Source organism: Hemitrygon akajei, chromosome 13 (assembly GCF_048418815.1).
Source record: "Hemitrygon akajei chromosome 13, sHemAka1.3, whole genome shotgun sequence".
Lineage (NCBI taxonomy): Eukaryota > Metazoa > Chordata > Chondrichthyes > Myliobatiformes > Dasyatidae > Hemitrygon > Hemitrygon akajei.
In genome coordinates, this window is record NC_133136.1 from 56,012,769 (window position 1) to 56,038,902 (window position 26,134).

The 26,134-nt window shown below is 38.5% G+C and overlaps 1 protein-coding gene across 6 annotated transcripts in view; it reads left to right on the top strand.

Annotated features, from left to right (window-relative positions):
• lnx1 (ligand of numb-protein X 1) overlaps positions 1 to 26,134 on the top strand; it is a 158,718-nt gene that overhangs the window by 57,329 nt on the left and 75,255 nt on the right. For 4 of the 6 annotated variants that reach the window (XM_073064655.1, XM_073064660.1, XM_073064659.1 and 1 more), the window contains exon 2: positions 8,976 to 9,457. In XM_073064655.1, coding sequence (XP_072920756.1) covers positions 9,093 to 9,457 — 365 coding nt within the window. In that variant the 5' untranslated portion in view covers positions 8,976 to 9,092. Of the gene's footprint in view, positions 1 to 2,321; positions 2,437 to 2,789; positions 2,900 to 8,975; positions 9,458 to 26,134 lie in introns of those variants that run through there. The other 2 variants (XM_073064657.1, XM_073064658.1) reach the window with 2 other exon arrangements.

Consider the following 26,134-nt stretch of genomic DNA (forward strand, 5'->3'; position numbering starts at 1 on the left):
GTCCGCTGAAGTCTGATGGTACCATTTTTAAACGTTTTTATTTATAAAGGGGCACGAAAGTAAGGTTAATACAAACATTCAGATAACATACGTCGTCAATACTCAATCTAAAGCGCAGGTATAGTAATAATCAATAAGAAATAAGCTCTATCGTTGTCTAGGGGTAATGTATATATTGTCCGCTGTATATCTAAAAGTCTCTTGCAGTCACTGCAGTTCCACCAGCTGCCGTCTTTTGGGGTGTCGCGGTGGTGCACTTTGTTAGAGAGAGAGAGATAGAGATTGTAGGGAACAGTTACCCGGCAGGTTTTTCCAACCTTTATGAGTTCGATCCGTCGGAGTCTCGTTGGGGAATGGCCGCTCACTTGTGGCCTCTCCTGTAGCTAAGCCGTTTTTCCGTGGTGAGGTCGCCAATCCCAGGCAAGGAAAAGACGCACATGAACCCCCCCACCGGCTGTCGCTATTAAACGCTGTCACAGGATTTCTAGCGTGTCTTCTGGTGCGTCTGGGGGGCCGTCTTTACAACCCCTCTTTTATCTGAACTCACGGGGTCTCAGATGTCAATCAGGTTGGGATGATGCAATCTCTCTCCATCTCTCCACCCACGTTGCCCTGAGGGTATACATGTAGTACAGTTCCCAATTCACAAAGGTGTCTCCACGAGACAATGACCACAGTCGCCAGCTTTTGCCTCGCCGTGAAACGAGGGACACCACACGTATCTTTCTCTTCTCTTGGGTCATTGACCCCCCCTTCACTAGGGCTCTTGCGATTCTCACAAAGGAGGGGGCTGGGGTCATAACACAGTATATAGAACATAGAAGAGTACAGCACAGGCCCTTTAGCCCATGATGCTGTGCCATCCTTTTAATCACTCCAAGATTAATCTAATGCTTCCCTCCTGCATAGCCCTCCATTTTGCTTTCATCCATGTGCTTATCTAAGAATCTCTTAAATGTCCCTAATATTTCTGCTTCTCCCACCACCTCTAGCAGTGTGTTCTACACTCCCACCACTCTGTGTAAAATAAAACCTACTTCTGACATCCTCTGTATCTTTCTTCCTATCACCTTAAAATTATGCCCTCATGTATGAGTTGTTTCTGCCCTGGAGGAAAAGCCAAATTCTCTTCACTCTATCAATGCCTCTTATCATCTTGTACACCACTATCAGGCCCAGCTCGCTCAACCTCTCCTCATAAAACATACTCTCTAATCCAGGCCCAATCCAAGGAAATCTTCTCTGTATTCTCTCTAATGCTCCACATCTTTCCTAAAATTAGGCAACCAGAGCTGAATACAATACTCCAAGTGTGAAAGATAGACAATAACTGAGGATCAAGAACATTAATTACCTTGTTTCAGTCTGAAAATTACCCTCTTAATAACTGTTAAAACAAGCTCATTAATATCTCTCGTTACAAATGCTCTGTGCTTTATATTGAGCTTTGACCCTTTACAATATTTAATTATATTTGATTTGATTTTTCACTGCATGCTTCAGCTTATATTTTGTCTCTTCCTGTCTTGCTTTGATTGTCATTAACCTCTTCTCTACCTAGTGTCACTATCATTTTCCTTCATCTTCCCACTCCAGTTAGGCTGAAGTCATGCCTATGTGCCATTGATCCCAACGTGATTCAAATGAAACCTTTCACAATTGAACAGCTCCCCTCCCCGAGTCCTGGTTTGTAAGCCCAGTGAATTAGAACCCATTTCTCCAAGTCATTGAAACCCTGTGCTATGTTGCTATGGATGCTTTGCACATTCTCTCTGTAGTCCCTACCTTTATCCAAGTAATCAATGAGGCAGTTCTGTGCAGTTTGACTTGATGGCTCTCTGTTACTAGCCCTTCTCTCTTAGAGTGGCAACTTGGTCCCAAAAACTAGTTCCTGATTAGCAAGATGCAATGCCTCAATAGCAATTATAGCCATCACCATGCCTGATGTCCTTTGTCAGCCAGTTGAGCCACACCACATGCTGACCAGCTGTCAAAAGAGTCTGAATGTCAGCCACATCTCATGACATTAGGAGTAATATATTGGTAGGGATAGGAGATTTCTTTCTTTTAACTGGAATAAATGAGTCATTTCTAGGTTTACAAGCTGTAACTTGTAGGGTGCCACAGGCATTGGTGTTGGAGCCTTCGCTATTTAATCTGTATTAACGACTCAGACAAAGAAAAGGGGTGTGCATAGCCAGCTTTGCTGGTAATGTGGAGACTGTGGGAGAGTGAGTCATAAGGAGAGCACAAAGAGGTTGCAACTGATGATAGATAAACTTTAAAAAAAGGTGGAGATAAAGTTGGCAGATGTGGTGTTCTGTGAGAACTGTAAGGTTATCTGCTTTTACAGAAACACAATGAACAAAGATTACAGAGCCCTATGCTATAGATGGATCTGGGTATTCTTGCCCGTGGAAGGAATTTAGAATGCAGGTATGTGAATGTGTTAATAGGGAAGAAAAACTCTTTGGGAAACTGTATTAGCAGCTTGAAAAGTAGGAAGAGCTGCTTGACTAGTGTGGGTTTGTAGGAATGTGGCATTGTATGCAAATAACATGATATTGCATTTCCTTGTGACTTCTGAAGTGCAGAACAGACATTTTGCTGTGTAAAAGGTGGACCTTAAACAAGTATAATTCTCTTGCCACTGCGTGGAAACTTTATAGGAATATGTGAAGTGAATACTTGATATAAAGCTGTGGCCAGAGTTCAAGAGGATTTCAGTGCCTACAATTATATCTGAACAAATTCTATGTCTTGATTTGATGACGTATTTTTTATCGAAGGCACTCGGTGTGGTTGGTCTGTTATGTGCTGTGCGCTTTCAACTTGGAGTGGAAAATAATAAATAATAAACAGCTTAATTGGTCAAACTTGTCTTTGACATCATGTTCAGGTAAGTTATGGCAATCAACCTTCACCTTTATGCTATTTAATGTTGCCGATCGTGTGGGAGCATGTTGCTGACATTTTAAAAGCTTTCACTTGTTTGTAGTGAAATATTAATAAAATAATTTCCAATTGAATTTAATCTGTATCTTTGAGCATTAATCCCTTTAACCTGAGTGTTCTGTCAAGTTTCACTGTGCGAGTTCCCAATAGTAACAAATCGGCTTCACTGACCAGTGCACTTTTAATTACCGGTAATTTGCTCTTATTTAGAAACGGAAAGAATCAGATTTAAATCTGCCAATCCAGTACAAAACAGAATAGGGGGAAAAGACATGATTATTCACAAGTACATAAATACAACAATGTTTACATAGTTTCATGCAAAAGTTACCTTAAGATTGACAAATCTGATCAATAATTTAAAAATAATTTGGATTTATGCAATTTGTTTTGTGACTTGAGTTTGTCCCAAATGAAGAAAAGCACCATTGGAGTGCGTCACTATTGTAACTTTTGAAATATGACAGCTTCACAAGATCCAAAGAACAGCAACATTATTATTTCCAGCTTATTTTTATAATGATGTGGGGTGACAGATAGAAAGACAGATTCCCCTGGTTTTCATTCATGTGAGAAGACTGATGGGGCTCTGGACAGTGCAATGCTCCTTCAGAATTGATATTGGTACCTTGTGGTTTGCTTTACGGAACTGAATTGACCAAGGACTTCTGACTCGGATAAGAGAATGCAGAAGATGACATCAGAGGTTTGGAGAATACAATCACTTGAAGCTTTTTTGTATGGCAAATTTTTCTGAGGTGCTTTGCCAGGGTATTGCAAACCATAAAAATGATCAAAGAGGTAGATTTTAACTAAGTGGCTTAAAGCAGGATCGAGGAGGGAATTTTTATGAAGAATTTTAGGCCTTAGGAATTTGGATACCAGTCATGTGGTGTTAGAGTTAAAGAATCAAGGTTTTGTATTTATGGAGGTCGATAATTGGCGTGCTTGTTGGTAGGCTTTGCAATAGCTGAGTCTAAAGGTAACCAAATTCTCGATTTAGGTTTCTGCTGCACACAACTGACTTAGAGGAAGTCACACATTGTTGCCTAGTTGGAAGTAGGTGATCATAGAACAGAAGTTTAGTCTCACCTAGAAAGTACCCGGTAATTTACTTGAATTAGCAGTCTTCTGACTCGAGTTTAAATATGTGCCGACCACAGAGCCAGTCAGTTTCTTATACAATTATTAACTCTTACAATACTAACTTGACAATTTTCAGTTTGGAACTTTACTAAATTTGTTATGAGGATCAGTGCAGTCATCTTTTTCAGAGATTTTTCTTTCACAGTATTTTAAAAGGAACACAGTTAATTTCAGCAAAAATACATCTTAATCTGAGTGTTATTGTAGTAAGGTTTTTTTCTTGAAATCAGTTTTGGCTTACTAAATCGTATCAACAATTTACAATATGAAACTTGTTTAGAGATTTGCATGAGAAAGGTTTTGTGTTTTGTATATACCGGTAATATGATTCTGTCATTTTACATTGAGATTCTGCTATTTCATGATGGGTTAAATGATGGGTAAGTTTCATCTCCTGTAAGTGGGAAGCTCTCAGTGGAAAAACAGCATAGTTTCACCTCTACAGGTTGAGACAGATCCAGACATTTGCTTTTATAGGGAGGAGTATAACAACCTACATGAAAGCAAGATCCAGTTTTACGTGCAACCGTCAGTTCAGAAAAATGGATTAAGATAAAATATTTCTGGGCGTTATCTGATATGAATCATGCGGTCAGATCCTCTTGGAATTGAATTTTGAACAAACCTAGTGTATTTCCACCATGGAGTTTGTTTGTAGCAACTCACAGAGCAATGAATCATGTAATTGTTGAAATAGATTGTTTTTTTTCCCCTCTTCCTCAGTTCCATTATTTTGCATTTTTCATTTGGCACATAAGTAATGATGACATAACTGCACCACCCATTCTGCCATATTAATAAGCTGCCTACACCAACCGGTCTAGGGAACTGTACTGTCAGACAGAAAGGCAATGTTATATAACTCAATATAACTTGAAGGTGAAACTGTTTCTTTCTTTGATTTTTTTTTACCCTTTTGTCTTTCATCTGATTTTCATCCAGCAAATCTACAACTTTGATGTTTAGAATGATTCAAAGCCCACTGCATCTCGCAGCTCCAGCATACTGTGTTTCATCATGACCCGGGGCTGTTCATATGGAGTTTGCATATTTTCCCTGTGACCTCATGGTTTTCCTCCAGGAGCTCCAAATTCCTCCTACATCCAAAAAGCTTCTGTGTTCAAAGATAGCCTATGGTATAGTTGGGTGGCAAAGAAATCAAAAGGGGGAATTTATGGGCATGAAGGAGACTAGGTTACAGGGTTGCAGAGAAATAGGAATTATGTGATTTGTCTGCTAGGAGCTAGTATGGATTTGATGGGCTGAAAGGCTCCTGCTGTACTGTAAGTTTAAAAAAAAATCTTGTGAATTCAGAACCCACTTTGCCATTCAATAAAATCATGGCTAATCTGACTATAACTTTGTCTCTGCATTCCCTCCTACCATGGTAACTTCACCTCCTTACATCTATTTACTTTTTTAAAAATATTGAAACGTGGCTTCTGCGGCAATTTGAAGAACAGAATTTCGAAAATTTAAACTCTTGCAAGGAATTACCTCAGTCTTAAATGAGCAACCCCTTATTTTTAAACATTGTCCTTTAGCACTAGATTTTCCTACAAGAGAAAACAATTTCTCTCCAACCCACTCCATCAAATCCCAGAAGATCTTAGCAAAACACACAAAATACTGGAGAAACAGCAGGCCAGGCAGCATCTATGGAAAAGAGTACAGTTGACATTTCAGGCTGAGACCCTTCATCAGGTCCCTTCAAGTGAGTTTAAAATATTGCCCTAAATATCTGAAACATGACCTGTTATTGTGTTCAGTTCACTCAGCAATTAAAATGTTATTAAGCAAGCTTTCATAATGATTTGCTACATTGCACTCTTGTGAGCCATTTACAAGAACATCCTGATTCCTCTTTCAGGTTCCTGCATTCCCTCATTTAAATAATGTGCCTTTTTTAAATTGTTCCAGCTAAAATGGACAATTTCACATTTTCTGACGTACACTAATTGTCAGATCCTTGAATACTTACCTTAAAGACTCCTTATATTATCTTCACAATCTACTTATCTAGCAACTTTATTGCTGTCTTCATCCAAGCCATTTATATAAACTGTGAAAACATGAAGCCTTACACTGATCCCAGAGGCACACTGCTCATCATATCTTACTAAGCAGGAAGCAACCTACTTATGCCTACTCTCTTTCTTATTAAATAAGTTTTATTTGTCATGTATATCAAAACATTCAGTGAAATGCATTATTTGCGTCAATGACCATCACAATCCAAATATGTGCTGGAAGCATTCCACAGGTGGTCACCCCACTTCTAGCACCAACGTAGCATGCCCACAACTCATAAATATGAGATTCTGCAGATGCTGGAAATCCAGAGTAACACACGCAAAATGCAGGGGTAACTCAGCAGGTCAGACAGCATCTATGGAGAGCAATAACCAGACAATGTTTCAGGCCAAGGGCCTTCATCAGCACTGGAAAAGACAGGGGAAGATGCCATAAGCAGGTGGGGGGGCGAGGGTGTACAAGCTAGAAAGTGATCGATGAAGCCACTTGGGTGGGGGAGGGGGCATGGAGTAAGAAGCTGGGAGGTGATGGGTGGAAAAGTAAAAGGCTGGAGAAAAAAGAATCTGACAGGAGAGGAGATTGGACCATGGGAGAAAGGGAAGGAGGAGGAGCACCATGGGGAGGTAATAGACAGGCACTCCTCTCCTATCAGGTCAGCCAGGATGCCTCACCTACTCAATCCTAGTTCTGTGCAGCCACATGGCTTGAACCAACCTGTCAAACAGGAACACTCAGTGAGCCACTGCACATTACTCCAGTGCTCACTCTACACAAGTCCTGTGCTGCTAAGTTCACCATTTCATTGCTGTGGGAGTGCCAACAGAATGCGGGAGTTTGTAAAAAGCAGTCTGGACACTCTTGTTTAAAGTACAGGAGTTATGTGCTGTGAGTTTTCAGACTCCAGGATTGAGATTTATGTTCTGATGAAGGGCCTTGGCCCAAACTGTCAACTGTTCACTTTTTCCAGTCCTGATGAACGTCAACTGTTCACTCTTTCCAGTCCTGATGAACGTCAACTGTTCACTCTTTCCAGTCCTGATGAACGTCAACTGCTCACTCTTTCCAGTCCTGATGAACGTCAACTGCTCACTCTTTCCAGTCCTGATGAACGTCAACTGCTCACTCTTTCCAGTCCTGATGAACGTCAACTGTTCACTCTTTCCAGTCCTGATGAACGTCAACTGTTCACTCTTTCCAGTCCTGATGAACGTCAACTGCTCACTCTTTCCAGTCCTGATGAACGTCAACTGCTCACTCTTTCCAGTCCTGATGAACGTCAACTGCTCACTTTTTCCAGTCCTGATGAACGTCAACTGCTCACTCTTTCCAGTCCTGATGAACGTCAACTGCTCACTCTTTCCAGTCCTGATGAACGTCAACTGCTCACTCTTTCCAGTCCTGATGAACGTCAACTGCTCACTCTTTCCAGTCCTGATGAACGTCAACTGCTCACTCTTTCCAGTCCTGATGAACGTCAACTGCTCACTCTTTCCAGTCCTGATGAATGTCAACTGCTCACTCTTTCCAGTCCTGATGAATGTCAACTGCTCACTCTTTTCCATAGATGCTACCTGGCCTGCTCAGTTCCTCCAGCATTTTGTATGTGTTAGAAAGCATCCTATCTGGATGTATCAAATGCTCTGCCTGCAACCACAAGATCTGCAGAGTTGTGGACACAGCTCAGCACACCTCAGAACCCAGCCTCCCCTCCATGGATTGATTACCAAGGTACTTCTCATTGCCTTGGTAAAGCAGCCAACGTAATCAAAGATCCCACCCACCAGGGCATTCTCTCTTCTCACCCCTCCCATCAGGCAGAAGATACAAAAGCCTGAAAGCACGTCAAGCGGGCTCATGGGCAGCTTCTACTAAATGACTCTTGATCTCACAATCTACCTTGCTGTGCCCTTGCATTTTACTGTCTGCCAGCAAGGCACTTCCTCTGTGGTGTAACACTTTATTTTTCACTCTGTTATTGTTTTGTTGTGTGCTACCTCAATGCACTGTTGTAAAGAATTGACCTGTAGGCACTGTTCCTCAGACACAGTTGACAATAATGAAGCAATTTACCAATTTCTAACAAGTTACCACTCTGTGGGCTAGCTCTCAGCTGATCACCAAAAGGTTTCTTATTTCAAGTGTTAGCACTTTCGATTCTTCTTGCTCCCTTCCTTCCCACCTCCTGCCTTACCACACCTGCTGGTTTAGGGTGTAGAACTGTCATCTTGTATTTTCCTTGTAGTTTAACTTTCCTATGCTTGTTTATAATTTTATATAATTGCTTACCACAACTGAGACAACCACAACTTCTTTTACTTTGTTCTTGTAACATTCAGTAAGTAACCACAAAGTTTTATGCCTCAGTCTTGACTTCCGAACTGCCTCTGATCAGTAGCTGCAACACACTTACCAGCACCACTTCCCTTCATTAAATTTACTACTATTCTCACACTCTCTCAATATAGTCTTCTCCTTATTTTCTGAGACATAAATCAACTGACTTCCAGATGGTATTATGACTAAACATTACCTACTGATGATAACTGCAAACCTGATTCTACATAACTCTTTTGGCGTAGATAATGTGCTCCGCGTTTTGTGGGAGTTGTAATACTAAATGATTTGGGCTGCAACAGAATTTTGAGACACTTTTGTCTCCGGCAAATCGATGCAATGGCTTTGAATATGTTACCTGGGCTATTTCAGGCTGCTAACGGGAAATCTCTTTGATAAGTAGAGTACTGTGCTTCTTAGCAACATTTAATTTCATAATATTTAAGTTTCTATCCAGTTAAAAGAGAACTTACCTTGTTTTAATATCTACATCTGTTTTCTTTCAGTTGTGAAATTTGTCCTGAAAATTTGTAATCTACAAAAGGCTAAATATTCATTTGGAATTTGTTTTCACTGAATGTTGATGGACCTGGACTGTAAACCAACATAATCCCGCAGTCGAAATGAATCTTCCTGAGCCGAGCCTTTGTACTTGCTGTGGACAATCACACCTGCCTCAAGAAAATCATTCATATAATTATCGAGATGATATAGATGATGACCTCATGTGTGACATTTGCCTGCAGCCTTTGGTGGAGCCAATGGATACGCCATGTGGCCATACCTACTGCACTTTGTGCCTTACTAACTTCCTACTTGCCCAAGATTTCTGTCCCATGGATCGTAAGCCCTTGTGCCTGATGGTGTGCAAGAAGTCGAGCCTGCTGGTGCATAAACTGTTGGATAAAGCAATGGTTTTCTGCCCATTTAAGGAACATTGCACTGAACTCTTGCAGCGGTGTGACCTTGAAATTCATCTACGTCGCAGGTAAGTACACTTGGACATGGAGAGAAAAATAATGATGCAAATTCACAATGAAATGATTCCTTTGTTGGATTTTATCTCCCAGAAATGTTTTTGCTTGAACAAAATGATCACTTCCATTCACAATATATTAATGCAAAGTCAGAAATTTATTATGACTTATCTTAAAGTTTTCTGTAATATTTAAATAACTGTTAAATTCCTAAAGGGCCATTCGTGTATTAGTGCATTTACGTTGTTGACGAATTGATTTGACTTTTAACCCATTGTGTATCGTGGCCAAACTAACCTGTGTTCCATCATAGAAAGATTAATTCATTTTTCTCATCAACACATACAGCTTTGAAAATGACAATATTTATCTCTTTGATTTTAAATCAAAGACCTGTCTGTTTTTTTCTTATTAATAGCAGCTGTTCTTCCACAACTGCAGAAATTGAGATTATTTTCGACTTCTCTCTGGTGCAGCAGGCTTGGGTTAACTTGCCTGCTCTTGCTCCTGTTTCTTATATCAAACATTAAAGGGTGTTTTTATTCCACATTTTATTTCTTTGTATTTCCTGTGATAACTTTGTGCATTCAGTGGAAATCTTAAAACCAAGAAACTTGGTGAGTTTTTCTGAATGTTACATATGTCACCATATACAACCCTGAGATTTGTTTTCCTGCAGGCATGCTCTGCAAATCCAAGAACCAGAATAGAATTAATTAAAGATCACTTCCAACAGGATGGTAGACAAACTGTGCAAATGCAAAAAGAAAAAAAGGAACAATAATAATAAATAAGTAAGCAACAAACATCAAGAACATGAGATGAAGAGTCCTTGAAAGTGAATCCTAAGTTGTGGGAGCATTTCAGTGATGGTGCAAGTGAAGCCAAGTGATGTTATCCCCTCTCGTTCAAGAGCCTGACGGTTGAGGGGTAATAACTCTTCCTGAACGTGGTGCTGTGAGTCCTAAGACTCCTCTACCTTCTTCCTGATGGTGTCATGGCATGGCTGGTGAGGGTCCTTAATGATGCATGCTGCTTTCTTGTGACAGCACTCCATGTAGGAATGCTCAGTGGTGGGGAGGGCTTTACCCATGATGGGCTGGGCCCTATCCATTACTTTTTGTAGTTTCATTCAAGGGGCATTGATGTTTCCATACCAGGCCAAGATGCAACCTGTCGATATGCTCTTCACCACACATTTATGGAAATTTGTCAAAGTTTTAGATACGCTGAATTTTCACAAACTTCTAAGAAAGGTCCAGGACAGGTCCTCTGAAATAATAATGAAGAGTTTAAGGTTGCTGACCCTCTTCTCCTCTGATACCCCAATGTGGACAGGCTCCTGGAACTCCATTATCCTCCTCTTGAAGTCAATATTCAACTCCTTGGTCTTGTTGACATAGCGTAAGAGGTTGTTGCTGTGGCACAACTCAGCCAGGTTTTCAATTTCTCTCCTATATGCTGATTCATCACCACCTTTGATTCAGCCAGTGACCATGGTGTCATCAGCAAACTTAAATATGGCATTGGAGCTGGGCTTAGCTTCACAGAATGTACCAAGTAATTTGCTAAACCCAACTCTGATATAAATGGTAGCCTCAAAATTCATAGACATAATTTGAATTTTAGTGAGAAAGTGGGTAAATCTTTACAAATGAGACCATAAGATATAGGATCAGAATTAGGCCATTTGGCCGGTCGAGTCTGCTCTTCAAATCTTTATAATGTTCTGGTTTGTGGGTCAATCATCAGACATTAGACGCCAAGTTTCAAAGGTTAGATTATAGAAGGGATATTTTTGATTACTTATTACTATCCAGGGTTTAATTTCCTCTTCACACAGCAATTGTTAACACATTTGAAGAACATTCCTTCATAGACTATTTTAAGGGAGTCATTAATCATTTCAAATAAGCAGCTTAACTGTGCAAAGTACTACACAATGGAATTTTATAAGAAGACTTTAATTAGTGTCCTAGTAGGGAAAATGGTAGAGTTTTTGTTTTTACTTTAAAAAAACAACTAGCCTTGTTTGTTTTAATTTTAGAAAGTCCTAAAGCTTTCATGTTATTTAAGCCATTCACATGATTGCTTGAACAGCCAAACACACAATACACAGTGTGGAAAAAGATAGCTGCAAAAACGGTTTAATATGTTTCCTTAAAATTGGTGTAGATTTTGGTTTGAGACAGGATCCTGACTGGGTAAGGCATCTTCTAACTTAATATAACTTGTTAACGTTCAAAAATGGAATTGGATACTAGAAAGCAATTATTTGCAAACTTAGCATACTGAGGGTACCTGATGGAAAGAAGAAACCATTTGGTTTCATAAAGATTTTTTTATACCCTCTTGACACCCAGAATTGCCTAACACTCACTGCAGCACAGTGGAACTGCTACCTCACAGGATGAGAGATCCAGGCTCAATCCAGACATTAAGGGGCTGTCCGTTTAGAGTTTTCACAGATTTTCCTGTGACAACTTGACTTTTTTTCCTGCATCCCAAAGACATGCAAGCTGGCAAGTTAATAGAATATTGTTGCCTCTAGTACTGAGGTGAGTGGTAGAAGTTGGGGGGAATTGAGAATGTGTGGAAAATAAAAAAATGGGATTAAGTCCACAACTGTAAATGGGTAGTTGATGATCCACATGCACCCGATGGGCTGAAGGGCCTCTTTGTGCTGTTTGTCACTTCAACAGTACAACTCTAAACACTTTGGAAACGTGATAGCTAATGTATGTTTAACAAGTCCATCAAGTGGTGGTAATATTAAAGATGATAATATAATTTGCTTTAGTCATGTTGATAAAGGAATGGTAGTCAGGATACCAGTGAAAATTTAGATAGAAGCAGTGTTTAACAAATCTATAAAACTTAGTTCCTCGGTAACTGTAGCACTCTTTACTGTCCTGGAATCTCTCTAAATTTTTTGTTGAAGTCTTTAGACTGAAACTTGAACATGCATCCTTTTGATACAGGTTTGACTACACTACCAACTGAATCAACAGATGAGTTATGATGAAGTGTCATTTAGTAAAATGTTGACTTTGTTTCTCTCTCCACAAAAATGCTGTCCGAACACTATTTTCAGTTTCTGCTTCAGGTTTCCAGTTTCTGTAAAATTTTATTTTTGGTGACTCATTCACTTTATTCATTTTAACCTCCAGTGACCTTCTCCCATCTGTTGTAGAGATGTTAATCTTAATCTTTGGTACAACAGACAGGGATTCAGACAATAGGAAATGTTTATGAAGAGCAGTACCTTTTTTATTCTTTGTTTAATAATGATTAATTAAAAATAAACTGTAAGCTCGAGAGCACTGCCAGTGCCTCACCTGTTTGCTGTCCCAAAGTATTTTGGTATCTTTGAAAGGACATTGCTTCCAGTCAACCATTTGAAGATCAGATTCAGTAATCTTCTTATATTTCAATAATGTTCAGTGCAGCTTAGTTTCAAGAGATTTAAGTTGGCATGCCAGTCTTTGGACTGAAATCACAATTGAGCCATAAAGCAGGAAGTGACTTGTGATGCAGATGGATTTAAATGTGTGTCCCTTAACTCTAACAGAGCAGCACTTCATCGCAGATCCTTTGACAATGAAGGCTCTGTTGCTACTGGTGTTACCCTGGCTAAGTCCAGCTAACTATATTGACATTGTCGATAACCTGCAATTTAAGTATTCAGAGCTGTGAGTAGCCAAAAATAGCTCTACATTTTGTTTATACCAAAATATTTTTTAATGCCTATGCTTAGGAACAATGGAAACTGAAACCAAAGGTGCCAAAATTCCTGCTGACATTGATATGTATTTTTGCCTACTACAGTACCTTATGATTAGATTCCAGCATTGTAAACATATTTAACTACAATACTTGATCTGTACTACTTTTGGTTTTTAATTAAGACTGGTGCATATGGACGTTATGGCATGCAGCTTTGCGACCTGCTGTAAAAAAAACTTAGTGCTAACAAAATATATTTCTTATCTGTTCCTGAATCTTAATACTAAAATGGAAAGTGTAATTACTGGAAATCATAATTAAATACAGAAGGGCAGACAGGCCAATTGTGCCATCTGACTTACAGATTTGTTATGATAATTCTAAAATGCTATTTCTGGCATTCAGAAAAAGAACTACAGTACTTCAATGTTTGTAGCATTCACTTACTGAAAGCAATGTCTCAGTGGCTTGCATTAAAATGCAAAATATGTAAGAATGAAAATGTCAGTGGAAGGTGAAAGCTGAGTGAAATGGAAGACTTTTGAATACAAGAATGAAGAATTCCAGGTAAAGTGAGGGAGCTTAATATGAAAGTGTAAAAACCAATAAACCAGAATAAACAACTGTGAATAGAATGGGATGGAAGGAGAGGCAAAGAGTTGGAAAAGTAACAATGAGAGTGATCCAGAAGGTGAAGAACATGGATGCTAAGATGAAGAGAAATTTTAATTTATACACTTTGTGGTTTTATACCCATAATCTGCTCCATTACATTTCCATGGCGACTGGTTGGGTCAGATTTAAAGTAGCTTTTGCTGAGATGTACCCTTATGCCCGTTCCGATTGGTTTGAATCTTCTCAATGCTGAATCTGTTTGTGAAGAAGGAGCTTCAACCTGAAACATTAACTATTGTTTCTCTTTCTAACTGATCTGTGGAGTGTTTTCTACATATTCTGTTTTTGTTTCCAATTTCCAGCGTCTGTAGATTCTGCTTCTCATGCCAGGGTATTCACTGGGATGCAGCCAGCAGAGGTTTGTGGGATTATGGTGGCAGTAAGCAGGATGTAGGACTAATATTCACCAACTTTATGATGGGTGAATGGACGAGGAGACACTTGTATTTGGAAATATTGGCAGGTGTTGTGGGCCAGGAAATGCTGCAACCAGACACCCTTTGACTTTTCCCTTTGGTTGATGTTTCAAAAGAAAATAGTTGACCAAGTTCCTCGTAGTCCTAGAAGAAGGGTCATTGCCTTACTAAAGGTGGCCAGCATGCACTTTTTTAATAATAATCCCATTTTGTCTCTGCACTATCATCAGCTTCTCCTAGATTTTGCTACTACGGGTGATTTACAGTGGTCAATGAACATACTAATCAGTGCATCTTGAAATGTGAGAGAAGCAAGCAAAGTGTGAAACCTCCACAATGACACAATTTAAGTTTCACTCAAATGACAGTGGAGGTCAGAACTGAGCCCTGTTGGCTAGAGCTATGCAGTGACCGCTCTACAGCTGTACCACTGTTGCCATCATCTGCAATTACCTGCAACATCCACAAGTTACTGTCTATAACTGAGAACAGTAACTGCCTCATTCTCTCAGTCACCAGCCCACCCGATCTGGTTTTCTTTTTCGGCATTATGTGTCTTTAATTCTGATGTTTGTAGATTTATGCCCAGTCTATTGATCAGTGTGTTTTGTTTTACTACTTGAAATACTTTGAAATTTCTCTTTCACTGAAAGCCACACTATAGTGCTCTAGCACTTTTAACTTTTTCTTATCTATTTTCCATTTAATTTTTTTACCCCTTTGTCCTAAAAGTTACACCGAAGCTTCATCCCAATAACCTTTTCCTTTGAGCTTTTCTGAAGCTTCAACATTCTCCACACCTGCTTTTGCAAGTTTCAATAACTTTTCTATTAATTGAGTCACCATCTTTATTCATCATTGCCTACCCTCATTGTTTAATGCCAATCATTACTCAGATTTGATCCCATCCATTCCCTCTGCCCAAGTAAAAAGTAAACTACCCTCTCACACAGCCAGGACCATCACATTAACAATTGCAAACTTTGATACAGTTGCTGGCGTAGTGGTGCAATAAGTTTTGCTGCTGTCTTGAACCAGGTTCAATTCTGACCTCCAGGGTTCTGTGGAGTTTGCATGTCCTCTGTCTGACCAGATGGTTTTCCTCCAGATCTCCAATTTCCTCCCACATCTCCAAAACATGCTGGTGGGTAGATTAATCAGTTACTACAAATTAACCAAATATCGGTGAGTTGGAGAAGAAAATGAGGGTGGAGTTAATGAGCATGTAAGAATGAATGGCTTACAGGAAAAAAAAGTAGGGCAATAGCATTAACCTAGAATGCACTGAGAACTGGCATTGACTTGACGATGAATTATTTCCTTCTGTGTTATGGGCAAACAGTGTTTTCTTGAAGTTTCCAGTGAATTCTTAGAAAGTTCAGTGTAGAGCTAGAGAAATGGGTTGGGAACTGTACTTAACTCTTTATACAGTTTCTCCAGCAAGTTCAGGAGAACTACTGGAACAGATTGGTAGAAACTCTTATGCAGCATTCTCTCAAATATAAAAATAAGATAAAATAAGATGAGAAAAATAAGAAGAATGAAAATAATAATTATTACTTTGGCACTAGTAATGAGAATGTTGACATTTCCTTGCAACTGTGGGTAGGAATGAAGAATACAAAACTCAACCCCTTTCCTTACGTACTTTTTGAGACTCTGCAAAACGCTTTTCAGCCAGACAACTACTGCTGAAGGCTGGTGATTGTGGTGACATAGGGAATGTGAAAGCCAAGGTGCACACAACAAATCCCACAAAAAAATTGTGCAATGATGAGTAGATTGATGGTTAGGTTAGTAAAATAGGAATAAATACTGGGAATTATTTCTCAGGAAGAAAAAGATTAAATAATAAATGATATAAACATCATTAGAGAGGCACTATTACATTTAGAACTTCTGAGAATAGATAACTCATTAAATCAAAACAAAATGCATCCCGATCATTTAAAAGTAGCAACAGAGGAAACTGCAGTAGTCTTGACCATCCCCCTTTACTGCTGAATTGGTGTAACATGGTTGGAGTATTGTTAATTTTTTACTGTTACTTAAAAAGGAAGAAACAAATTGAGAGGTCAGTGAATTAGTTGTACTCAGCACGGATTTCAGCAAGATTTTTAATACATTTACATAGCAGGCTAGTCAAAAAAGCAAACACCTAAAGGATCTGAGGCAAAGTGGCAAATTAAATCCAAAACTGGCTCAGAGGCAGGAAGCAGGCAATAATGATTGATGTGTGTTTTATGACAGATTGTTACCAGTCAGATTCTGTTGGACTCAGTACTCAATTCCTTACTTTCTGAAGAATTTATTTATGACTTAGACCTAAACATAAGTAACATGACAAGGAAACTTGTAGGTAGTGCAAACATTGCATGTGTAGGTGACAGGTACAACAGCTTTGACTTCAGGAAGCAGTAGATTGCATGTTCAGTTGGATAGAAAATAGCAAATATATTTTACTCAGAGCAGTGTGTGGTGATAATTTTGCAGAGGCAGAACAATGTAAAGAAATACACATTAAGTGGGAGAATTTTAAAAGGATCAGGCAGACTTCAGATTGGATGTCCACAGATCATTAAATATACATAGACAGGCTAATAAGATGGGTTATTTACTTCATATGCAGATGAATAGGGTTTAAGAGCACAAGTTATGCCATAGATATGTACAGAACTAGTTAGACAATAGCTTGCATTGCAATCAGCATACTGTTCTGGCCTCCACTTTATAGGAAAGAAATGATTTGAGAGTTGATGTATGAGCATATTGCCAAGGCTGGATAAATGTAATTGAGAGAGAGATGATAGCGGTTGTTTTCTTGAAATGGAAATCTGTGGAAAGATTTGATTAATCTCTCAAAGGATCTATTTCCTTTGCTGATGAGTTCAAAAAAAAACAGAGGGTATGAATTAAAGGCATGAACAGCAATAACAGGAGAAAAGTTCGTTCTCCTTAGAGAAGATGGTAGGGGTCTTGAACTCACTGCCTCAAAGGGTGGTAGAAGCAAAAGCCCTCATCACATTTAAAAATTTGGTATTTGGTTGTGTGTTTGAAAAGCTCTAACTGCGCAGGCACCAGTCCAAATACTGAGAAATGGGCTTAGGCTAAGTAGTTATGTTTTGATCATTGTAGACACAGTAGGCAAAACTCCTGCCGCCTTTGTTATTGATTGTTTATGACCTTGCAAAATCATTAGGGATAATTTCCTGAATCAGCAATTTGGAGAGCTCTGGAGAGGTGTGTTTGGGGCTAATGATGAAATACCAGATATTTCACCCTCTAAGCACCTTTAGAAAACTACAAAGTCTGCCATACATGAGATTCCTTCACTCAGTGATGTCTGTGCTGTGTTCTCTCATCTCTGTCTTGGCAGGTAATATCAATGATTGAGTCTACTGACATAATATAGATTCAGTTACTTTAACAGTATTTCCAATCCAATGAATTTAAACCTGTCACCTCTGCACCATCCCCAAAACTATCTGCATCCAACCACAGCCTTCAAAATGGATTTTATTGTCATATGCACAAGTGACATGTGCAATGAAAACCTTCCCTCAACAGCATCACTGGCACAGAGAATCATAAGCAGTATTCACAAGAAAAACATAAATTAAACATAAATTATTTTTTACAAGAAAGAACACAATTAGAACAAAATCAGTGCAATGTGGTAAAAAGTGACTACCGGTAGTTGTTTCAAGAACTAATCGGTTGATGAGAAGAATCTAACAGTGTTGGACTTCAGGCTTCTGCCAACGGCCAGTTTTCTTTGGCCAAACTTTAGGACTGGTTCTACCAAGCAACATACTCTATTTAAATATTCATTTCTACAATCTTTTTCTACTTCCTGCCACTATGCAATCGTTAGTTGACCTCAGCTTAGAATTCAGAAATGTTTTTCACTCTTGGGCCAATCAAGGCAATCCTGATTTTCCTTATTTTCCTATTGAAGTAAATTGCTTCTCTACCAGATTAATGAAAAATGGTTCCATAATCTGCATTCTAGTCTAAAAATCTTTCTGGTAAACTAGTAGAAACCATAAAATATTTGCAATAAAGATGTTCATTATGTTTAGTCACGATTTTGTGGGAACTGTGGAATTCTATGAATCTCTTCTCAGATGGTGTTGTTTTACAGTGTTAATTTTAACAGCTCATCTATAGGCACATTTTTGGCTTAAATATAAAATTGGATTGTGGAATGGAATGTTCCAGTGAAGAGTAAGCTGGAGAGAATGGAACTGATTACAAGTGCCCACCTCCAACAGACTTGAAAGCCAGATTGTTATGACAAGGGCTTAAGCAAGGCGGAGGAAAGAATGGTCCTTTTTGAACTCTAGGTTTGAGTGTGAATTTGATGATGATGCTACAGATCCATTAGTTGTCCAAATAAAAATACAGTTTGTAGAATATGTTGTTCTATAATTGAGTCTCTGATGCACAGAAATTGAATCTTTCAATTCCAACAAAGCTACAATGCAGGTTAAACTTTTAAACAAAATTTATTAGTCCATGAGAGATTGAATTTATTGAAGTTTTCAAGTGATATTGAATTCTGCTCGTATTTATTTTCACCTCCTTTCAATATATGTATTATTATCTTGGATACCGATTGCCTATCATTATTGTACATGTAATTCCCCATTCATAATGATCCAAAAATAATCGTAGCAGCATAGACTCAAATATCTGAGGTTCCCCTCAGACCAGTTGTGGAAAAATTGTTCAGATAATTGGAATCCAGTTTTTGCAGAAGGGATTCTTATTTTAATACAAGTTGAGTACCCCTTATCTGAAATGCTTTGGGCTAGAAATGTTTTGGATTTTGGATCTTGGCATATATAATGAGATAGCTTGGGATCGCGATCATTTCCGACTATGATTTTATGTGCTGTCTTTGTCTTGCATTTGTTCATTACACATGTGTTTTACAGCAAAATTTATTACATACCATTAATATGTGCAGGGTAACTGAAGCAGCGCACCAGCATTGGGAGAATATCTGAATCAGCTGTTAAACAACAAACAACAGCAAGCTCGTTTTGATGCTGTGTTTTGATTAAAAGGTTACAGAACACTGCACTTGTATTTTACTTTTTTATTCCTTACATAAAACCTAAAAAAAAAGAGCATTGTAGACCTGTTCTGTTGTTAGATTTGCATCAGTGAGGCTTTAAGAATTTAATGCTGTTATGTAAAGTATAAAAACAACCAGCACTGTAGATTTGTTCTGGTGCTAATTTTTTGTGATCAGCAGAGGCTTTAAAAATTAGTGTGCTTTTTCTTTAATTTCTGTAATCAGCCTGCTGAATATTCGCAATTACCTTCAATTTCAGTTTGTCTTGATAGATCTTTGCCGTTTCATGACCAGCATACCGTTAAGCAGCATATGTTCACTCTGACCCTGATGATACACAATTTTGAGATCTTCATTTTTCACTTTATGCAGTGTTTTCTATTTTTCATTAACTTCTGCTCATGTGAGGTCACTTCTCAGAACCACCTGAGGTTTTCGGATTTTGGAATTTCAGATAAGGAGTACTCAACCTGTATCAGCTTTTATTAATTTGTGGCCAATACCCATTTAAATATTTCTTTGCCATTCAATTTCTATTTCAATAAAAGAACAATGAGTGTCACTGACTGTATTTGAATAATGATTATGAAGTTGGATGTTTGTCTTTTCTTTATTGAAAGAATATGTCTTTATGTTACTTGATATGAAAGATTGGCCTGTCCCATTGAGTAGCAATTATATAAAGGAAAACAAGCCAGACCAGATGTGTATGAGAGCTTTATTATAGCATTCTTGCTGTAAGTGTACTTTCCTTTTGTTTGTGTTTTTATGAGGCATGTACTGCTTGGAGTTTTCTTTGATGATACTTAGAAAATGCATAAAGTGAAAGAAAATACTGAAAGCATTGAGGTACAGAATTTTAATTGACTCATTTACTTTCCTCGTTGGATGTTTTGATTCAAATACGATCAGTTCAGTTTTCCAGCGTGTGATGGGGAATAATCGATAAGTGAAGGTGGTTTCACAATAGAATTATTATTTAATGTTATGACTTTGAAAACAAATGTTCGGAATATAATTAATGATTAAATCTGGGTGCAGTTCTCCCCCCCCCCCCCCCTTGTTTTCCAGTCCTGCCGAAGGGTCTTGGTCTGAAACGTCAAACTGTTTATTCATCTCCACAGATCCTACCTGGCCTGTCATGTTCATCCAGCATTTTGTGTGATAGATCTCTAAATTCGTTTAATTTAGGCCAGTTACTGAATTGGCATTCAAACTTTAGTATGGCTATTTGATAGCTAAGGTAGAAGATTGTTGAGAAATCAGATGTTCTAGTTAAGATGATAGCATACTATTGAGAGTAAAATGGGAATATGAAAATGAGATAGATGATCATCCATGATTGATGGAATTGTTTTGAAGGTTTGAATAGCCTACTCCTACTATAATTTTACTATGTATTTTAGAAATCCAGGTGAATTCTCATAAATATTGTGAAACAATTTTGAAAAGCATTCCCAACCTAGAAGATTTATTCTATTGATTATTCAGTTGAAGTTTATTGTTGATCAAAGTCAGTAACGTATAGTTGTAGAAAGAAATTTCCTCTTTGATTTTATAGAATTAAACATATGGTTGGCAGACCCCTATATTCATCATGGAAGGACTGTCCTCTGTTCTTTGCTGAGCTATTTTGTAGGCTGGTCCTTGCAAAATCTTCATTGGAAATTAGGCTGAACTTCTAACAAGAATGATTGATTCCTCCCCTCCACTCTACAACTCTAGAAAGTGACTGCCATTTTATGTTGCGTCAAGTCTTAAGATCATCTTTCTCTTTTTAACTTGACAATGACCATGAAGACGACGTGAAAAAAACTGCACTTGAAAAGTGTACTGCTTGCTCATTGGTTGAGTTATTGAATTAGTAACCCAGAGTCCTGCATTGACAACCCAAACATGTGAATTTGCATTCCACTTTGTAAATTATGGAGCTTAAATATAGTTAAAATAATCTATATTTAATAGAATATTTTTTTAAACTCTGGTATCAATAATAAACAAGAAAAACTGTAGATATTGAAATTCCAAGTAACACACACAAAATGCTGGAGGAACTCAGCAGGCCAGGCAGCATCTATGGAGAAGAGAACAGTCGATGTTTGTATCAAGACCCTTCAGCAGGACTCACATGAAGAGTCTCAGCCTGAAACATCAACTGTGCTCTTTTCCATAGATGCTGCCAGGCCTGATGTTTTGTCTGTGTTGTCTAGTATCAATAATGGTGATCAGAACACTGCTGGACTTTTGTTTTGTCTGACACACAAAAATATTGTTAAAAACAATATATTTATCTTTTATCTGCTCTTGAGGATGGTTAGCTAATTACTCAATTAAATCATAACTTCTACATTATAACAATAAAATGGGATGGGTCATCCGCCATTGATTGGACTTAACAAATTTATTATTCCCAGCCCATTTCACCTTGTTTTGTCCTCCTCACAAATATTTGGAAATGTGTGTAAGTTGAAAAACTAGTTGAACAGAAGCAGCTCATAGAATCATATTTTTTAGATAACTCACCTTCTCTTCCATCAGAGATGACTGCTCAGTAATATTCAGATTGGCAAAGGCAGGGCTGAAAGTTCTCAACGTTAACTCCAGTCCTCAAGATTGCCACAGTAACAGTTCATGGCATTACATTAGAAAACTTCCTCTTGATAACGGATTACCATGCTCCAGCAGCTGATCAAATGGTGCTCCTCCATGAGGAATGATAAAACACTCTCAAGGGAAGAGAACGTCCATCGGCGAGGAGTGATTTGGTAGTGTTGTCACTGACAGAGGTGACCACGACTTGAAGGACGAAGCTATCAGCTTTGGATTGTGCAAGTGGTGAGCAACCAATGGGATGGCTAAGACTACTCTCAGTGGCCACTTCAATATGTACACCTGCTCATTAATGCAAATACCTAATCAGCCAATCGTGGGCCTGCAACTCAATGCATAAAACCATGCAGATGTGGTCAGGAGGTTCGGTTGTTATTCAGACCAAACATTGGAATGGGGAAGAAATGTGATCTGAGTGACTTTGACCATGGAATAATTGTTGGTGCCAGAAGGGGTTGTTTGAGTGGCTCAGTAAGTGCTGGCTTGCTGGGATTTTCATGCACACCAGTCTCTAGAGTTTATACGGAATGATGTGAAAAGCAAAAATGAAACATCCAGTGAGCGGCAGGTCTGTGGGCACAAATGCCTTGTCAATGAAAAAGGTCAGAAGAGAATGGTCAAACTGGTTCAAGCTGACAGTAACTCAAATAACCACGTGTTACAACAGTGGTGTGCAGGAGTGTGGTGAACTACATCTACCTGTCTGGACACGCCCCCTCTGCTGACTGCTCCTGTGGCTCCTCCCACAGACCCCGGTATAAAGACGATTGGGGCCTGAGCCCTGCCCTCTGTCTCCAGGATGTAGTATGGTGGTCAATTACTGCTTGTTCTTTCTTCCAGTCAATAAAAGCCTATATCTCGCCTCACGTCTCAGAGTTATTGATGGTGCATCAAGGAGAGCATCTCTGAGCGCACAACACATCGAACTTTGAAGTGGATGGGCTACAGCAGCAGAAGACCACTCCAGGCACACTCCTGTACTTAAGAAAGTGGCCACTGGACTGTATTTGACCTTGCCCCCCTCATTCTATCTATTACAGGGTGACAATGAACCACATTTTCCTTTAATGTATTTGGACTTCAGTTCAATTTAGAACATAAAACATTTTTATCACATGAAAAAGCAAGAAATAATTATACTTTTAAGCAAGAACATATGGGCATAGTATTGTAACATTGCTTCTGTGATTATTTCCTGGAAGTGATATTTGTCAAGGCCAAGATTCTGAATTTGATGTTGAAATGTAGAAATTGTTTGGCCTTTATGATTATCTATCTGTAAACAGTTCCTTGTCAAGTCCACATTATTGTGGTGTTACTATGAGGTTTCCATTGTCTTGCCTGGTTAATGCAGTTGGTATATTGCAAAACAATATTGCATATCCATTGTTTTTAGTTGTCTTGTTCTTCTAATACTGAATCAGGAATGCTACTTAAATCTGGGAATATTTTAGTGAGTTGTAGTTCATCCAGTTCCAAGGTTTTGTTTTGAAGCAGAATTTGATGTAATTTGTACATTTCCATCAAAGACTTCATGTGATTCTAAAGTTTTATTATGTTAATAAAACTCCTGTGAAAGAATTAATTTTTTATCAAAGCAATCTGATAGATTGTGTCTTATTTCATCATCATCAGGTGCCGTGCCCAGTTTGAGCTTTGACTGCCATGGCCCACACACTCCTGTTTCAGGTCAAGTGGATCAGTTCATTGGTATTCATTTCCAGTTCTCTGGCTGCTGTCTCCATCATCAATTGTCATTCCTTCCTCTTGCTTTCTTCCCTTCAATCTTTCCCATAATTACCATGCATTCTAACTCCTTCCTAATTACATGTCCAATGAAGTTACGTTGCCTTTTCAATAGACAATAGGCAGTAGCTGCAGGAGTAGGCCATTTGGCCCTTCTAGCCAGCACTGCTGTTCACTGTGATCATGGCTGATCATACACAATCAGTACCCCATTCCTGCCCTCTCCCCATATCCCTTTACCCCGCTATCTATAAGAGCTCTATCTAACTCTCTCTTGAATGCATCTAGAGACTTGGCCTCCACTGCCTTCTGGGGCAGAGCATTCCACATATCCACCACTCTCTGGGTGAAAAAGTTTTTCTGCATTTCTGTTCTAAATGGCCTACCCCTTATTCTTAAACTGTGGCCTCTAGTTCTGGACTCACCCATCAGCGGGAACATGCTTCCTGTCTCCAGTGTGTCCAATCCCTTAATAATCTTATATGTTTCAATCAGATCCCCTCTCATCCTTCTAAATTCCAGTGTATACAAGCCCAGTCGCTCCAATCTTTCAACATATGACAGTTTTCATGATCTCGTACATTATTTCTCTTTTTTGCTTGCTCTGTTCATGACATCCTCATTAGATATTCGTTTTGTCCATGATATTCTTTGCATCTTCCTGAAAAACCACATCTCTGCTGCTTCAATTTGTTTCCTCATGTTACTAGTTATTGTCCAACATTCTGATCCATATAACATAACTGGATAAACACAACATTTCAGTACTCTGAGGCGGGTTGTCATGCCTAGTTTAGTGTTGGTCAGTATACTCTTCATTCTCGTAAAGGTGTTTTTTGCCATCCCTATTCTTCTTCTGATGTCCATGTTACACCTGGCATCTGATGTCACCCAGCTTCCTAAGTAGCAAAAGTTCTGTACTTGTTTTATGTTTTCCCCTGTTTATTTATTCAGGAATTGTTTGAAGACGATCAAGGTGAAAAACCAAAAATTAGGAAGAAAATTGAAGGTCCAAGTATTTTAAAATCTGAAGTTCATAATGCAATAAATAAGATAAAGAAAGGAAAATCAGCAGGCTCTGATGAATTAGTAATAGAACAAATCATCGCCCTTGAAGATTATGGAATTGAAAAAATTACTAATTTAATCAATGACATTTATGAGACTGGAATAATACCAGAAGAGATGAAAAAAATCAGTATTTATCACTCTTCCTAAGAAACCTGGAGCAATAGATTGTGAATTACATAGGACCATAAGTTTAATGAGTCATATCACTAAGATAGAAACATAAAAACATAGAAAACATACAGCACAATACAGGCCCTTCGGCCCAAAAAGCGCTGCCGAACACATCCTTACTTTAGAACTACCTAGGCTTTACCCATAGCCCTCAATTTTTCTAAGCTCCATGTAGCCATCCAAGAGTCACTTGAAAAACCCTATCGTTTCCGCCTCCACCGTCGCCAGCAGCCCATTCCATGCACTCACCACTCTCTGCGTAAAAACAAAAACCAAAAAAAAACTTACACTTCTAAGAATTTTGATGACAAGAGCTAAAAGCAAGATACAAGCTGAAATAGGTAAAGAACAGTATGGCTTTGTTTCTTATTTACAGGTCACATCAGTAAGAAAACAATAGCATTCCAGTGTCACTATCAATAACTGAAGTTTGTCCTGATATTTATAAAGTTTATTGTTTTCTATATATCTGTCTTGATATTTCAAAATGTATTTTATTGGGTTAGTCATAGAAGTTTTTGTAGTAAACCTGATTAGGGAAGTAGCTTGATTTGTAACAGTAATACTTCTAGGGCTTGTAAACTTTGTATCTGTAAAGATATCAGTACACATATCCACCCCACCCCGCCCTCTCTCACACTTTCTTCCGTCATTTGTGTTACTAATATATTAGTACTCATCTCTTTGGAATGAGCTCTGAATGTGTTTCCTTATTCTGATCAAAAGTTCATAGATGTTTTGAAACAAAATATGCAATGCTACCAGGAACTCGCAGGTTACGAAGGGGCATCAAAAGCTGTAAATTAACATGCTGTGAGTGAGCAGTGCTCTAGAGAAACTAAAACAATGTTAAACTTTGGCATGAAAGGTAATCAAGTCATGATACAGTTCCAGATTTGTTTTATCTTTCCTGTTATGGTGCATTTGGTGTAATCCATTTTTAAAAGTTTTAGCTAATAAATAGATTTCCAATAGAACTTGCGTTGTAATTTTCTTTGAAACATATTTTTTAAAATAGTAAAAATGTGGCACTTTGAAGCAAGTTAGTAGCCTTAGTGGAATGGAGGACATAATCCATGCATTTTACTTGTGAAAATGAATCAAATGACAATCTTGTCTATATTAGTTCATTAGTAATACTCATCATGGCATACTATGCAATTATAAAATGACTTTAGTGCTTTTGCTTC